The 17,414-nt window shown below is 43.9% G+C and overlaps 1 protein-coding gene across 4 annotated transcripts in view; it reads left to right on the forward strand.

The window, feature by feature from the left end:
- Slco5a1 (solute carrier organic anion transporter family member 5A1) overlaps positions 1–17,414 on the forward strand; it is a 200,230-nt gene that overhangs the window by 136,297 nt on the left and 46,519 nt on the right. For 3 of the 4 annotated variants that reach the window (XM_076924350.1, XM_076924351.1, XM_076924352.1), the window contains one exon: positions 10,465–10,629. The exons of the other annotated variant lie outside the window; for it this stretch is intronic. In XM_076924350.1, the coding sequence (XP_076780465.1) occupies positions 10,465–10,629 (165 nt within the window). The remainder of the gene's footprint in view (positions 1–10,464; positions 10,630–17,414) is intronic. 4 annotated transcript variants of the gene reach the window in all.

Raw genomic sequence — 17,414 nt, forward strand, 5'->3', positions numbered from 1 at the left:
TGTATCCATCAATACCAGCTCTTTTAAAGAGGAAATTGATAGCTCAGCTATCGATTTGTACTTCCTTAAAAAGAAAACTATTTCGGCTTTACAGAATGGTGCCTTTTTGGTTTGTTTTATTTGTAAACAGGGTCTTGCTGTGTCACCCAAGCTGGCTTTGAACCTCTGGGTTTAAGTGACCCCTTGCTAAGCCTCCCACATAACTGGGACTAGCAAGGCATGCCACCACACCTGGTTAGAGGCCTTCCCCTCTTGCTGAGGCTGCTAGAAGAAAATCCATTGCATGTTCTATTTTTTGCTTCCCCATTTTGATACAGATGTTGGGAAAATCTGACTCAGGTTTCTAGAGTCTAATAAATTATGTAGAATGAGGTTGTTGTAAAACACCACAAAGAAGAAAGTCGAAACTTAAGTGTGTCTGCATTGCCTTTCAACAAAGAGATTAACATTGATTCCATCAAAATCTTAACAAAAATAAACACATAGAATATTTAAGTGGATCAATGTTCCTGTGGTTTGAGGCCTAGAATTTTAAGACCTTTCCCATTTAACTGGGCATCTTTCTGCATAGAAAAAAAAAGTGGCAGTTGACTTTCCTTTGTGCTTACTTTTAATCTTAATTGTTTCCTATTATTAATTTAACATAAAATAGAATTTCTTCTAGCTAGGATTTTGTCTGTGTTGGTATGCAATATGTTTATAATCATAACCAAATAGCGAAGTTATTTTATAATTGTAGTCATTGTCATTAAAGGATAATGTCAGGGTCTGAGGAGATAGCTCAGCCAGTAGAGGGCCATCTGAGTGAGCACAACAAAACTCAAGTGTCACAGTGCTGGCCGTGGGGCAAGCTGTGGTGAGGTTGGGATAAAGATGGGGCAGATCCCATAGAAAGTTTCAGACTTGGTTGCAGCTCTTATGAGTGAGCTGTGTTTTGCAGAATTCTCTAGGGGAGACTGGAGAAGCAAAAGAGATTATATCGTGAACCACAAGAAGGCTAGCATGCGCCCCAGCCGTGGAATGTCTGCTTGACATGCACAAGGCTCTGGATTTGATCCCCAGCACCACAGGAGAACTATAAAGAGAGAACATGACTGAGTGAGGGCAGGAGACTGAGCACTTATGGAAGAATCAGGAAAGGTGATACAAGGCACATTACCTGATCCCTGTAGAGGTGGGATAGCCAAGAGTCCCAGGTAGAGAGAATCAAGTGCGAAATGTAGACAGGTTTGGAAATACTGAATAGGTTTCTTGTGTTTGACACATTGTTGAGCATATTTGGTGGACTCCTGGGTGGTAAGGCTTGGGAGGGGTGTGTGTGTGTGTGTGTGTGTGTGTGTGTGTGTGTGTGGCTTGGGAGGGGTGTGTGTGTGTGCACGAGCATGCCTGAATGCGTGCGTGCGTGCGTGCGTAGGAGCACGCGCATGCGCCTTGGGTTATATTGTGGCGCACCCGGCTGCTGGTACCCCAGCCTTTCTTGGAATTCTTCCCTCCCAGGGAGCTACTAAAAACATTCTGAGAGGAGATCAGGTAGGTGAAGAAGTGGGACGAAGGGAGGGGACCACTGTGAAAGTTGTGGACAGAGCCCAGGTGAAGTTTGCCCAGAACACAAGGAAGTCAGCCTGCTCCGAGAGCCCCTCATCTCCCCGGCCTGCCTATGTGCTTTTCACTCAGCTGCCAGAGAAGTCTGGTAAATGTAACTCTGTCCTTGCCTATAGGACTTCCCGGATCTAATCCATGGCTGTATTTCCATCCCATCTCTCTCTTAAAGCCTCATCTACAAACCATGCTTCAATCGCATCGTGCTCATAGCTGGTACAGACATGCGCTGACCCCAAGGCTTTTGCAGCTGCCATTCCTATGCTCAGGATGTTCCTTCCCGAAGCTCCTCATTTGCTTCAACACGCTGCTCACTGAGGCCTTCCTCAACCTACTTAAAAACATCTCCAGTTTCCCTTCTAATGCTTTTGAGCTCCCACCCTCCCCTGTCTCCCTCTCAGCTCTCCTCACACACCCATGATGCACAGTTGTTTCTTGGCACCTCCAAGAGGACTCAAGGTGCTTATATAGACAGTGTTTGCAGATACATTTGACACCCTTCTTTAGACTTCGGGTCATCTCTAGATTTCTGATTACATTCTTCACAATACAAAGACTATTCGAATAGGCTTTGTTTATGATCAGTATCAGGAAAAAAATCCCCACGTGCTCTGGGCAGATGAAGATTTTTCTGTTAGTTTTGCTCTGTGGGTGGTTGAGATCACAGATGCAGAGCCAGGGGTGATTCAGGGCTGACTGGAAAGTCCTTAAATCTTTGTTGTCTCCCTCCCCCGGCGCAGCCCCACTGAGGTTGAGGTTAGTATCCCCCACACCCACCCTGCTCATCACGTACATCACTGAGTTAACCCCACCAAGTGGAACTCAGTAAAGATTTAATGGACGATTGCTCAACTTAGCATTTATTTTAAGGTCTGAAAACATCCAGACTCATCAAAATGGATCTCATTCAGGATGGGATCTTTTCATCTCTGTTAAGCCTGTCTAGAAACAGCATCATGATAAGCTTGGGGTGTGTCTTTGTCTTCCAGGTTAAGCCAAATATAGAGCTGGAAATGTACTAGGGTGTGAAGCTCAAATAACAGCCACAGGAATTAGCAGCAGAGAGGAGCGCAAGGACAGAATCGACTTGGAACTTCCAAAAACTACCCATCCTTAGTGTATGTGGCCTTTGCTAAGTGTCGCTGAGGAAGTAGAGCATTAGAATGTCAAGACGAGGTGTTGACTCAGCGATGTGGGTCCCAAAAGCTGTGGTTGTGAGTGGCATTGCCTTGGCGCTCTTGTGTTTGAGCTCCACTGGGCTGAATTGTATTTCTATACTTTGTATCTTTTATCGAAGGCTGTTGTTTTGTTCCCAGAACTTGCCGAACGATGGCTTCCCAGTGTTCTTTGCATAATCCTCCTTCAGCACAATGGCTCTCAAAATGCATCCTCTGTCAGCATCACTAGGAAGCTCCAGGATTCCCAACTCAGGGGATCTGGACCCCAGCATTTTAAACAACCATCCAGGTTACGCTGATGTTATGGGTTGAGGGACCACACAAAACACCCATTGCTTCTTATGATATACAACAATGAGAGGAGCTTTGTTTTCTACAACGAAATTAGAGTGCTTCTGATGTTGTTGTTGGTGGTGGTGGCGGCGACGATGGTGGTGGTGGTGATGGTGGTGGTGGTTATAGCCACGAGAGAACTGGGTTTACCTGAAAGGGGAGCTGGAAATAAAAAGGGTGGGGGTGGGGCAATAAAAGAATGAAGCCAAGTCTGTGTTCTCATCAAGGCTCTAAGTTTAATAATAAGCACGGTGTAAATAAAGGAGAAAACCACGAAACCCACCCCATGCTCCAGCTGGAGTATGCTGCAGAGCAAGGTCAGCGCAGGCAACCAAAACAGCTAAGTTTCCACGGTAACCTGCAACTGTAGCCAAGGCAGAGGTCTCTGTCCAGGTTGATAAGACCTGGAGTGGCGAATGTTCAAGGTCTGCTTAGCTTGCTGAAGGCTGGGAAGGGCCACAGGTGGTGATGATGGAGGATGAGGAGGAGGGGGAGGAGGAGGGGGAGGAGGAGGGGGAGGAGGGGAAGGAGGAGGAGGAAGAGGGGGAGGAGGGGGAGGAGGAGGAGGAAGAGGGAGAGGAGGGGGAGGAGGGGGAAGAGGAGGAGGAGGAGGAGGGGGAGGAGGGGAAGGAGGAGGAGGAAGAGGGGGAGGAGGGGGAGGAGGAGGAGGAAAAGGGGGAGGAGGAGGAGGAGGGGGGAGGAGGAGAAGGGGGAGGAGGAGGAGGAGGAGGAGGGGAGGAGGAAAAGGGGGAGGAGGAGGGGGGGAGGAGGAGAAGGGGGAAGAGGAGGAGGAGGAGGAGGAGGAGGAGGAGGAGGAGGGGGGGAGGAGAAGGGGGAAGAGGAGGAGGAGAAGGGGGAAGAGGAGGAGGAGGAGGAGGAGGAGGAGGAGGAGGAGGAGGAGGAGGAGGAGGAGGAGGAGGAGGAGAACTTTTTACCTTGCTGACCAGGAGACTCGTTCTATGGCCATGCGTTTCCCCTTCTTCTCTCTTCATGTTCTGCTCTGTTTAAATTCTCTCCATGTCTAATTCTTTGTTTCATTTCTGATTTGCCTTCATTTCCTTGAGCCTTTCTTTGTTTTCTTGTGGCAGGCCATCTTTTTATTTGGGCATCTAGATGGTGAACTAAAAGACCAGTAACAGTAGGCCCAGCCGAGTCCCTAGGAGTGAGAGAGAGCTCTACATGATATACCCAGTGCAAACGGACTGTGGCGTTACATGAGGCGTCTCCATTCACAAAGACAGATGGCAATGCTCGTGAATCTAAGCAAGCAAGGCGGCCCCAAGACCTGCTGATTCTTACTGATGCCATTCGGGCCCACCATTTCCATTTCTGTTCCCGTGTCATGTCTGGAACTGAGTGGCTCGGAGATTCTAGGCTAGGCTAGAAGGTCACTTCAGTGAAGCAGGGCATGCTGCACACAGTGCCTGTGGGAGGGTGGGGTTCAGGGCTTAGAATATTTTTGTGGGGGTCTCATCTTTGGGGAGCCCCTGGGGTTATTGGTTTCAAGGATATTGCACAGGAAATAGGGATGATATTTGCCTCAAACTTTGAGGTAAATCATGCTGGTTGGTGTCTCTGCCACGTTTTTGACTCACCATGGATTTAAAAGTACAGTAATGCCAGGCCTGTTGTCTTCTCTTTTAGTTCATCATCTGTATGTCCAAGTGAAAGCAGGAGAAACAGTCATACATACAGTACTTGCCAAAGCTGGAGCTAGGAGTTTTCATGAAGGAACGCTCAACAAAGCTGCTCTAACGTGACTTTAGAATATACAGATACTGGATGATGACAGAGAGACCAATGTCGCACCTTGCAGAGCCCTTGGGTGGGGAAGGCAGTGGGCTTGACCAAGAGGCAGCAATAGGAGTGAGGGCGGAAGCTGGATCAGAGATGTCATTGGGATTTCTTTGGGAAAGTGAGAATTTAAAAAGCTATTGAAAGGATAAAAATTGATGGGTTATATTTACTTTTAGAAAAATGGGACAGAGGAACATTGGCCTGAAAGCTGAGTGTCAACGAGAAGAAACATACACACAGGCAGGTCACAGAGGAGGAATTTTCTTGCAACTAAAAGAGAAAAAAAAAATCAGAATGTAGATGGAAGGTTAAAGTAAGCTGAAAGTTGCATGAAGTGATTCGCATTCATGCACATGAATTGGAATCTTGAGGAAAATGTCAAATTAAATTAGGTCTGGTCTAGTGATATGAGCTAGCATATCAAAAGCCTTGGGCTGCTGCTTTACGAGGCAATTCCTCAGTTACTTACCAATGAAGCTTTTGGAAGATCCCACCCCATTTATGTGCTGTATCAACAAAATACTGTATTCATGAGTATTCTCTTAATAGCATGTTAATTATTCTTTAATGGACTTTTATTTATTTATTTATTTTTGTTTTTTTTTTCGAGACAGGGTTTCTCTGTGTAGTCCTGGCTATCCTGGAACTCACTTTGTAGACCAGGCTGTCCTCGAACTCAGAAATCCGCCTGCCTCTGCCTCCCAAGTGCTGGGATTAAAGGCGTGCGCCACCACCTCCCAGCTTTAATGGACTTTCAACTTGTAATCTTACCTAAATCTGCTAGGAATTGTTTACATTTATTTTTTTTCCGACTTTTTAAAATTAATTTTGTAGGTCAGCATAGAAAGTGGTGGGGTTTCTTTAGCTTCCAAGAGCTGTCACTCAGATGAGTATGGATCAGCTGCTCTCAGCTCTCAGTGTGAACCTAGCCATTCCCATAAGGAAATGGAGGACCCCTGCCATTCATTGTGTTTTCTAACACACAGATGTTGTTTTCAGTATGCATGGCTATTGGGATGTAGTAAGGAATGCTAGTGAATAAATACATCCTAAGGATGTTTTAGTGCCTCTGTAGGCGCATAATAAAAACCACTGCAGCCTCAGCGGGAGCAGCTACACTGAGGGATTTTAGCGTGACATGTATTCACAGTTCTCTCAAAAGGGGATATATTTCTCATTGAGAATAAGCTCTCTGTAAGTACTTCTCTTCCTCTTGAAAAGATGGCTGTACCTTTGTCTTTGCTTCAAATGACTCTGATTTGATGCTTGCTGCTTCGTAACATGTTAGTCTGACAGATGCGTCAGACCACAGTCTTACTTCAAACATTCACGTGTTGGAGCTTGCTTGCCTAATGGTTGGGTCACGACAAGCATGACAATATCTGCTGTCTACAAGGCTTCAGAGAAGAGCCAGCTGTAGTCCTGCCTACATCAGGACTGGTCAGAACCAGTTGTAGCCCTCCTCTTTCTGGGACTGGTCAGAACCAGCTGTAGTCCCACCTGTTCTGGGACTGGTCAGAACCAGCTGTAGTCCCACCTGTTCCAGGACTGGTCAGAACCAGCTGTAGTCCCACCTGTTCCAAGACTGGTCAGAACCAGCTGTAGTATCACCTGTTCCAGGACTGGTCAGAACCAGCTGTAGTCCCACTTGCCCCAGGACTGATCAAAACCAGCTGTAGCCCTACTCACACTGGGACTGGTCAGGACCAGGTGTAGTCCCACCTGCTGTGGGTCCGGTCAGAACCAGCTGTGGTCCCACTTGCACTGAGACTGATCAGTCTTTCATAAATGTATGTCCCTTGTCAATTTCCACAAGAACACCCTCATTCCATATCTCAGATTTTCTGAAACTTTGAAGAGCCGCACGGCTATTGAGAAGAGACCAATAGATCGATTACAATGTCTCCCTTTTGTGAATAAAATGCCATTGATCTTTTTGTCTAGAAGTGTGGCAGGGCCACCTGAACTGCCATTGGCATCTGTCTGCATGAAGCAAACACTGTCTCCATGCCAACACTGTTAGCATGTCTTTTACGCATGTTTTCTTTTCTTTCTTTCTTTTTTTAAAGAACAAAACCAAAGCAGGGTTTCACTATATATCCCTGGCTGACTTGGAACTCAATATGTAGACCAGGCTGATCCTGAATTCACAGAGATCCACTCTGTCCCCTGAGCACTGGGATTCAAGGTGAATGCGCCAGGCCTGCCACAGGTGTTTTCTGAGTATTATCCACGTTCTGCTGCAATCTCTTGAGTTCGGCTACTTTACATTACATGCTTCTTCCAACATGACCTTTTTGTAATGTAGAGGGCATCTCTTGGTTTTAGTGTTGGTGTCTCCTTAACACTGGATTTGGCTTGGTGGTAACCACATTTCTTTATCTGCTAGGTTGTCTCATCAGCCCTGAATTTGAAAATCTTTCTTAGTATCAAATGATTAAAAACCTGATCACTGTCATTATCACTTCACACCTCTCTCTCTCTTGATCTTCACAGCATCTTCAATTGTATGATGACACATTACACGTGGCACCAAGGAATGAATCTAGAATTATTTTGTAGCATTAAACAACAGATACTGGATTGTAAATCCATAGATTTAGCAACTTTTTGTCCAATTCACTTATTAAAGCTATGTTTTTGAAGTAGTTTCATATATACACAAAGGCTTCAGGCACACAGAGTCCTGGTGACTTGGTGATCAGTGATGAGTCTCCAATAATTAACATTCCTTGGAAGTCACAGACAGGTGCTTGCTGGCCCTTTATACTCTCGTGTTTTTCCCAAGTGCAAGGGCATTCTCTGACATGACCACTGGGCAGACATCAAAACTCAGAAACATGCAGTGAACAATTTTCAGTATCTATACCATAGGCCTCTCTTCCTCGTGATGCCCTTTATGTTCAAAGTCTAACCCAGGAGCATGTATATTAATTAGTTTTTGGGTCTTTCTCCATCTTGGTCAAATTCTCATCTTCCTGTTCTTCATGATCTTAACCTTTTCTCCAAAGCGTAGGCTATTATCTTTGTAGAATATTCCTTAGTTGGGGTTTGGTGTTGTCTTCTGATATATGTACTTTTAAAGGCTTAGCACAGAAACAATGTTATGCTAAGTATAACAAACTGGGCACATAGTATTCATTTGACCATTGATCTGGTTGATAAACTCTTTGATCCCTGGATAAGGTTGCATTTGCTTGGTTTCTCCAGGCAAAAGTTAGTAGAGTAGTTATGTATTTGTAAATCAATACATAATTTATAAATGCCCTGTAAGGGAATATTTTGACATCACAATGTAACTTCAGCAAACATGGAAATAGTTTCTAGAAGATACACGGGGTTGGTTTTGTCATAATGTGATCAACTATATGTGACTTCCTTTTATGTTTGAATATCTGTATATAATGGCTACTGTTGATTTATTAACTTTGAGAGCATGCTAAATACCTGTAATCATGCCTAGAGTAAGCATCTTTGCTGTATGTATTTTCTCCTGAACTCACTCATCACAACCACCTGCAATTAGGGGTACCACAGGAGACCCCCTTGGCAGTTATTTGACCCTTTACGCTTTGGATGTAAAGTCTTGCTGTATAGATAAGGTTGGCTCTCAATTAATAGTTCTTGTGTCTTGGCCTCCTAAGTACTGGGATTATAGGTGTATAATGCCTTCATTGTGCCTGATATTAGGGACCTTTTAAATAAGCAAAATCACCAGCAGAACATATAATGAGAAAACTGTGACAAACTATTGTGACAAACACTCACCTTTACTATGTCAGAGCTGAACATGTTTTCAGCTTCTTCCAGGAAGGGGGTGTGGACGACAGGAAGCGGGGTGTGGAGGACTTGCCACCTTGAGTGCGGTTGTGAGCATGCATCAAGTGTTAGCTTTAGGCTTACAAGTAAATTTTATCAAAAAGCTAACTCTGCCAGTCCAATCCATAAATAAGAAGGACTGGATGTATGTTGTTTCTGTTGGATTTTCACCAAATTCTTTTGGCATCCATTGAGCTCAGAGGATCCCTGTTCATTGAAGGGACTTTTCACTCTTTATCAGTATTTTTCTGATTATATTTTGTGTATTCTGTCTCCCAAACTCTGAAGTCAGACATTTCTCTGTTCCTTTTAGTAGAAAATGACTTTTAAAAACCAAGAACTGCCAGATGGATGGACCCATTTTATCTGCAGTATCATTATGTCAGTCTTGTTTGCAAATGTTGCAAATAACATGGACACATCCAAACACATGCATGCACGTGTGTGTGCATCTGTCTGTGACCTGTCAGTCAGCCTATTATAGCTTTTATTTATCTGTTATAAATTATCTATCAATCTGTTCTATCACATTTGTCTGTCTGTCTATCTATCTATCATCTATCTCTGTCATCTATCAATCATCTATCATATCTATTTACCCATCCATCTATTATCACCTAATATATCTCTTCTGTATATATCTGCTCATCTAATTGGTTCAGATGAGTACCTTCAGTACCTATCTGCTCCTTCTTTCTACACTTCAAACTCCTTTTCTGGCAGTTAGTGATCTGATTTCTATCATTCTTCAATGTAATTATTAGCTCAGTTTCTATATGTAAAAAATACTCAGTGGTACCAGCCCAAGACAACTCTTAAATCCTTTGGCTCCTTCAGGGCATTTGGGCAAAATACTAAGCCCAAGTCAGTGGGTATGGAGGGTGAAAGGAAAGTCTAAACTTCATCAGATCTTTTAAAGTAACAACCAACTTTAGATTTATTTATTTATTTATTTATTTATCCAGTAAATCTCTCACATTACAACATAGTGTCTCTCTCTCTCTCTCCCCTCTTGCACACACATATACACACAAGTAAATAATAAATTGAATTTTAAAAAGAGAAATGTCTCTTTCAGGAGAGGTAGCTGGGTGAACTGGACACTATAATGTTGGATTAGCTCACAACTACTTTGTATATTAAAGGAGCTTTAGGGTCTTAACAGAAAAATGTGTTTTACTTAATGAAAAAGACAAATAATTAATTGAAACTTTTTTAAAAATAGGAATTATATGCCGTATAATGTTTATGAAGATGTTTGTATCTGGGTATGCTTTTAGATGCTATTCCCTTCATTATTCTGGTTTTGAATTAGAAGAACCAGGATGGTTTCAAGTATCATCAGAAGCAGGGTAGTGGTGGCCACCTTTAATCCCAACACTTGGCAGGCGTAGGCAGGCATAGGCAGGCATAGGCAGGCATAGGCAGGCATAGGCAGGCATAGGCAGGCGTAGGCAGGCGTAGGCAGGCGTAGGCAGGCAGATCTCTGAGTTTGAGGCTAGCCTGGTCTACAGAGTGAATTCCTGGACATCCAAGGCTACACAGAGAAACCATGTCTCACCCACTGCCCCACAACCACAAAACCCAAACCAGCCATCAGTGCTTTCTGTTGTTACTTTCTTGCAGAGAAGGTTGCCCAAGGACTATTTTCAGTTCATTAAAAGCAGAGAACCTCAGTTTTCTTTTGTTTCCCATCTCTCGTTTGTAACACTCATGTATCACTTCCTTCATTTTGTAGACCTACCGAGAGCAGCTGTCAGGATCTTAAGCAACATGACATTCCTTTTTGTGAGTCTGTCATACACAGCTGAGAGTGCCATTGTCACCGCTTTCATTACCTTCATCCCCAAGTTCATCGAGTCACAGTTTGGTATCCCAGCTTCCAATGCCAGCATCTACACTGGTAAGGCACTGTCGCTGAGGCTGCTTGTAAGCATGGCCGATGTGTCTGAGGGAGTGGTGACCGGTCTAGCATTGCTCACACGTGTGCTGCCGGCTCCTGCTGCCCCGGAGCTTGTGACGGGATGTGGTTTCTTTGATTCTGATTGTATTCATGGGATATATTCATTATCATTGTTTTGAAAGGGGAGAATATTGGATAGTTATGGGTTTTTTGGTGGATCATGATTAAACAGAATAAAGTAAGTGGCAAGGTTCAAATTTAGATTTGTATTGATCTTCTTGTGGATTAGCATGGATCTTTAAGTGTTAAGTGAATAAGTTGGTGGTTTAAAATCTAGATCAGTTCCATGGTTTCAGGGTTTTCCATTCATAAACCTGAATAGATTTCACTTGAGGTACTGAAGATGCATGGCATTTAAAGAGATGGTTTGTGAGCTTTGTTTTAGTTGTTTTCTGTCCAGTCAAGCTGACTTTTTAGAAGTCTTTAATATATGTATGTGTAGGACTTAATGCTCAAACCTTATTGGATAGTAAATATGATACTTGGTCGTGTAGGAAAGCCAATTCTCAGTTTGGGGAAAATTACAATGTTAAGTAATATAAATCCTCCCTTAGTGGTAATATAAATGGCCAATGGCTCTTTCCACAGAGAGCTTAATTTACCAATAGCAGATAATTAAATATTTTTGAATAATAGTAAGTTTGAATAGGTAGTATTTTTTTATGTAGCTTGGTTTCCGATTCCTACATTTAAACCCAGCATGCTTGAATTATCTAAAAATAAACAGAAAAAAGTATATTCTGTTAGAAGAGAAGTTGATCTGAAATGCCTGTTTGCTTCATCTTGTATATAGAAAGGCATCCAAACTGGTCATGTGTCCATGGTTACAAACTATTTAATAAATAATATATGGCTGCAGACTGCTATAACTCGTGAGTTAAAATCCGTTTTGCTCTTCTAGCTTTCAAAAATGCCTTTCTTTATTGATGTGACATCCCCAGATCGTGTTTCAGCATGGCTAACAGAAAATCAAAGGCCCCTGTCTAGTTTAGTTCTTATACTGACCTTTGTTGAACAGTGATTCATGGGCAGGGAATCCAAGAGCTTCTGGGACTGGGTTCAAAGCTGAAGGATACTTGCACACATTGCCCAGACTAAGCTTCAATATAAAAGGTGTGACTAGGAAGAAGGTTCATAGCTGAGTGAATCTAGTGCTTGCTGTGTTACACAGAGTGCTGCAGGGCTGGTTACCCCGGCTCTCCTTCTCCAATCACCCTTACTATGTTAGCATGTTCTGTAAGACTCCCCGAGGGAGACTCAGATGGTGTTTTTCTCCAGGCTTATTTGCCTATGAAACTCAATCTTTTGTTTACTCGTTACGATGGGATATTGTTATTTATGTATTTTTTGTTTGTATGTGTGACACTGTTTCAGTATTTCATTCCACTTATTTTGAAACTGCTCTCACTGTGCAGCCTAGGATGGCCTGAAACTCGTGATCCCACTGCCTTGGCCTCTATGTGCAGAGATTATATCTATGTGAACAGCCACATCTCACAGAAACTTGTCTTTTTGTTTTTTCTCTGGTAAAATGTGGGACTTAGTCGTGTGTGTCTATTTCAGACACACTAGGAAGTACAGAGCTGTCTGGGTCATCCTTCTGTGTACAGTTTTCACTCGAGGGCTCCAGGGCCGTTTGCAGGTGTAGACAATTGAATGTGGACTGATGGGGCCATCTCTTAAGTGCAGGCAGAGAAGACGCTAGATAGTTGATTCTCTGAGGTAAAATGGAGGAAAAATTTCGGTGCGATCCGGCGGGTTGGGTGTGGAGTCCCTGTGGCAAGTAGAGACCCTTGTCTGCATGAGGCTGTTACCTCCACAACGCCGGGATGAGAGAAGCCACGTGACCAAGCGCAGGTCCATTCTGGTCACAGCTTCCATCAGCGTCCGTCCTTTCATCTGTTTTAAAATGACAGCTCATGCGTTTCAGAGTTCACTGCCTTTTCCTGTGCTTCCCAGTGGCTTTGGAAAAAGAAGGTACTTTCTTGTGATTATCATCGTTTGACTCATAGACGGGAAGTAAATTCAAGAAAAATCCAGGTTGACCAAGAACAGAGGAGCTTTATGAAGTCACAGTAAGATTAAAAGCAGAGTGGTTTCTTCAAAGCTCTTCTTGGGCCTTTGCCTCGCCATGGATCACTTCCTTCTTACCCTCTGAATACAAGTTTTAATTTTTTGAAGGACTTTGAGGGCTCCTTGTTGTTGTTGCTCTCTGAAGCCCTTCCTAGAGGTGCGAAGTGAAATGGAGAATCATAATTTTTTTTCTGCGAAAAAATTCTTTTACAATAGCGTTAATTTCTTTTCTTTTTGAGATTTATTTATTTATTATGTATACAGACAGTGTTCTGCCTGTGTGTATGCCTGCAGAAGAGGGCACCAGATTCCATTACAGATGGTTGTGAGCCACCATGTGGTTGCTGGGAGTTGAACTCAGGACCTCTGGAGGAGCAGCCAGTGCTTTTAACCGCTGAGCCACCTCCCTAGCCTTAGTGTTAATTTCTTAACTGACAATTTTTTTTCAAATTTAAGTTATCCATTCATAGTTTTTTTTTTTTTATTGGACCCAGGGTGTCATGCATGCTGGGAATGCCTTCCACCACTGATCTGTAGCCCAGACTTATCATTTATTTTTCAAAAATTGTTTAAATAACTATCTTAACCTAACTATCTCAACACAATTTCTTGTGTTGTGTCATAGGGGCAAAAAATGTGACAGACATGTCCTGGAGATGAGTCTGTGAACACTGGCTTCTTCATATTGTCCCTTCGTACCAGCTCTAGACAGGGCTGTGCGCCTTGGACAGGATACAGAAATATAAAGACCCAACCAGGCTCTCCTTGCTCAAAGTAAACCTTATATGTTTACATTACAAAAAGAACACTGTAGGGTGATAGATATTATATTTCATTTAATATATGTATACAATATATACCTATTTGGACTAATTACATTTGTTATATAATTTTTGTTAGTTAAATAATTAAAAATAGACACCCCCCCACTTTCACTCCACAGGATGCTTTGATAGAACATTTTGGCCCCAGAGATTATTTTGGCTGGTAATATAATGGTGTTTGAGTTGTTTTCATGGCAAAATATAACTAAGCTATGTATCTGTCTATTAATTGATCTATCTACCATCATTCAATCTACCTACCTATCATCTATCTATCATCTATATATTTATCTATCATCTATCTACTTATCTATCCATCTATCTGTATCATTCATCTATCTATTATCTATCATCTCTCCACCTATCTATCATCTATCTGTATCTATTATCTATTTTATCATCTATCTTTATCATCTATCTATCACCTATCTATCTATCTATCTATCATTTATCTAATTTATCTATTATCATCTACTGATCATCTCTCTAACAGTCAAAATTGTCTATTTAGAGTGAGAGGAGCAGAATGAGTAAGGCAGGTTGATGGGGGCTGGGGAGGGGATAAGGCTGGTTGTGGTAGGAGAAAAATGAGGAGGAGAGAAAATGGGAGCAGATCCTGGGAAGGTTTTAAAGAGAGGAGCCAGGCAGGCTGGCAGGCAGGTAGCAGGCAGGCAGGCAGGCAGGCAGGCAGGCAGGCAGGCAGCAGGCAGGCAGGCAGGCAGGCATACAGGAAGCAGGCAGGCAGGAGGCAGGCATACAGGCAGCAGGCAGGCAGGCAGGCAGGCATACAGGAAGCAGGCAGGCATACAGGCAGCAGGCAGGCAGGCAGGCAGGCAACAGGCAGGCATACAGGAAGCAAGCAGGCATACAGGCAGCGGGCAGGCATACAGGCAGCAGGCAGGCAGGCAGGCAGGCAGGCAGGCAGGCAGGCATACAAGCAGCAGGCAGGCATACAGGCAGCAGGCAGGCATACAGGCAGCAGGCAGGCATACAGGCAGCAGGCAGGCAGGCAGACAGGCAGCAGGCAGGCGTACAGGCAGCAGGCAGACATACAGGTGGCAGGCAGGCAGGCAGGCAGGCAGCAGGCAGGCAGGCATACAGGAAGCAGGCAGGCATACAGGCAGCAGGCAGGCATACAGGCAGCAGGCAGGCATACAGGCAGGAGGCAGGCATACAGGCAGCAGGCAGGCAGGCAGACAGGCAGCAGGCAGGCGTACAGGCAGCAGGCAGACATACAGGTGGCAGGCAGGCAGGCAGGCAGGCAGGCAGGCAGGCAGGCAGGCATACAGACAGCAGGCAGGCATACAGGCAGCAGGCAGGCAGGCATACAGGCAGCAGGCAGACATACAGGCGGCAGGCAGGCAGGCAGGCAGGCAGGCATACAGGCAGCAGGCAGACATACAGGCAGCAGGCAGACATACAGGCGGCAGGCAGGCAGGCAGGCAGGCATACAGGCAGCAGGCAGACAGGCAGACAAGCAGCAGGCAGGCATATAGGCAGCAGGCAGACATACAGGCGGCAGGCAGGCAGGCAGGCAGGCATACAGGCAGCAGGCAGGCATACAGGCAGCAGGCAGACATACAGGCGGCAGGCAGGCATACAGGCAGCAGGCAGGCAGCAGACAGGAAGGGCATGGGGGCCTGATGGTTTTCTCAGGGAGCATCAGCACTACCTCACTTCACTATAGTTACCCTGGAGGACTCTTGTGTCCAGGCAGAGATGATGATGTCAGTCCCTGATGAGGGTGTCATCACAGCATGGCACTCAGTCTCATAGTGGTCCTGTGTGGGTCTCTATCCAGGGGCAGGATGGCGCTTCAGAACACGCTTTCCATGTACTCAGCCTCCTTGATAACCCAATCAGAGTCACATTACTTGGATAAAATATGATGAAGTTGATAATCTGATGGGAAGAACTGCCAATTGGACACTATGACCTTTTTTTTTTTTCTCCATGAGACTCAGCAAGAGAGTCTCAAAGGAGGGCACGGAGGCCCTCTGGCGGGCGGACGCTTAAGGTGTGCGCCACCGCTGGCTTGCTCATTGTGAGCTTTTAATAGCCTTCCCCCTTCTGTTTTCATGTCACATGCACCTGCAGCTTCCTGATCCTGCCCTGAGAGCTCTTCCTTCATTCTATGTTCCCTTTCACTTTCACGACACACACATGGTATTTGTTGCATACAAAGTACCGTTTTCCATAGGAATGGCATTGTTTAATCCATGTAATTGAAGCCTGTGTTGTAGGCATTGTTAATTATGCCCATTTTTTTCCAAAGAAGGAAACAGCCTCTGGGAGGTTTAACTAACTTGCTTAAAGGTAGGTAGATGCAGGAGTTGTACATTTCTCGGAGACTGCGATTGTCATCCATTGTCTTAACGGGAGCAGTAGGAGAGGCACATGTGATTTGTCATTCTTCCTGATCATTCAGTTTCTCACTAGTCTGACATGTTCTGATGGGGTCCTATGTCTGTCCCATTATTCAGGAGCTCGTGCTGATGAACTGGGTCAATGGCATTTGTCTTCACAGCACTGTGACCTTTCTGTGTCACCTTTGCCTGGGATCCTACCCTTACATGTACATAGTGACAAATAGTTGAGACACAAAGGCATGTTACAAATGGCCTTGAAAAATTGTTTTGTCTCTCCAGTCTAGAATAATCAAATCCTCTTCTGTGGGAAGAGGATTAGGTTAAAATATGAGGGTTTTTTTTTTTTTTTTAACTTAGCTGTGCATTCTAGTTACAGATTTACAGTTTCCTGGCTGAAATAAGGCAGTGCCCCAAAGCTTAAACCGAAGCCTTAGACAGTCAGCACATGTTTAGATGCAGGGCAGCTTGAACCTACACGGACTTGGGTCATGTTTCTGTGAGCAGTTGTAGCATTTTTAAAACCAGATCTTTCGTGTTATCAAGACAGCTGAAAATTCAGGTTTGCTGTCATTTTTATGAACATCGGCATATATTGTCTTTTAAAACATTGATGCAGATGCTCCATAAGCCTTCCCATTTCCAAGGTTAAAAAATGGCATTGACTCAGAGATCTTTGCTGGCACTACAAAGATAGCTCTGCGTGCCAAGAGAGAAGGAATGGGATAGTGCTCACAAACCAGCGTCCTGTAGCAGCTGCTGGAGTCTGCTTACTTATACCACTCTAGTTCATGTTGTGAAGCCTGTGAGCTGCCAGGATCGATAAACGACAGTTATAGGCACTTTGTCTTTTTGGTAGAGAGATATTCATGACACAAAGATATATTTATCTATCTTTAATGCTCAAGAAAATTTTCTAATTTAAATATTATTATTGTTCTTGTGTGTTTATGCATGCATATGTGCATGTGTTTGTATGTGTGTGTCTGTGTGTGTGATTGTGTGCATGTGTGTTTGTGAGTGTAAGTATATATGTGTATTTATTTGTGTCTGTGTGTATATATATGCATGCATCTGTCTCTCTGTGTGTGTCTATATATATATTTTGTGTGTCTGTGTTTGTATGTGTATTTATGTGTGTGTCTGTGTACGTAATTGTGTGCATGTGTGTATGTATGTGTGTATGTGTGTGTGGGAGTATGTGTATGTCTGTATGTGTGCATGCATGCATGAATGTGTGTGTGTCTGTATATGTGATTATGAGTGTATGAATATCATGATTCATATGTGTGAGGTTAGAGGACAACTTTTTGGAGTTTGTTCTTTCTTCCCATCTTCATGTGAATTTCAGGGATCAAACTCAGGGTGATCCTGAAATAGGCACACATAGGAAGTGCTTTTACCTCTGAGCTGTCTCATTGGCTTCAGAAGGGTTTTTGTAAAAGGTTATAGTGGAAAATAC

This window comes from Arvicanthis niloticus, chromosome 25 (genome assembly GCF_011762505.2).
Source record: "Arvicanthis niloticus isolate mArvNil1 chromosome 25, mArvNil1.pat.X, whole genome shotgun sequence".
NCBI lineage: Eukaryota > Metazoa > Chordata > Mammalia > Rodentia > Muridae > Arvicanthis > Arvicanthis niloticus.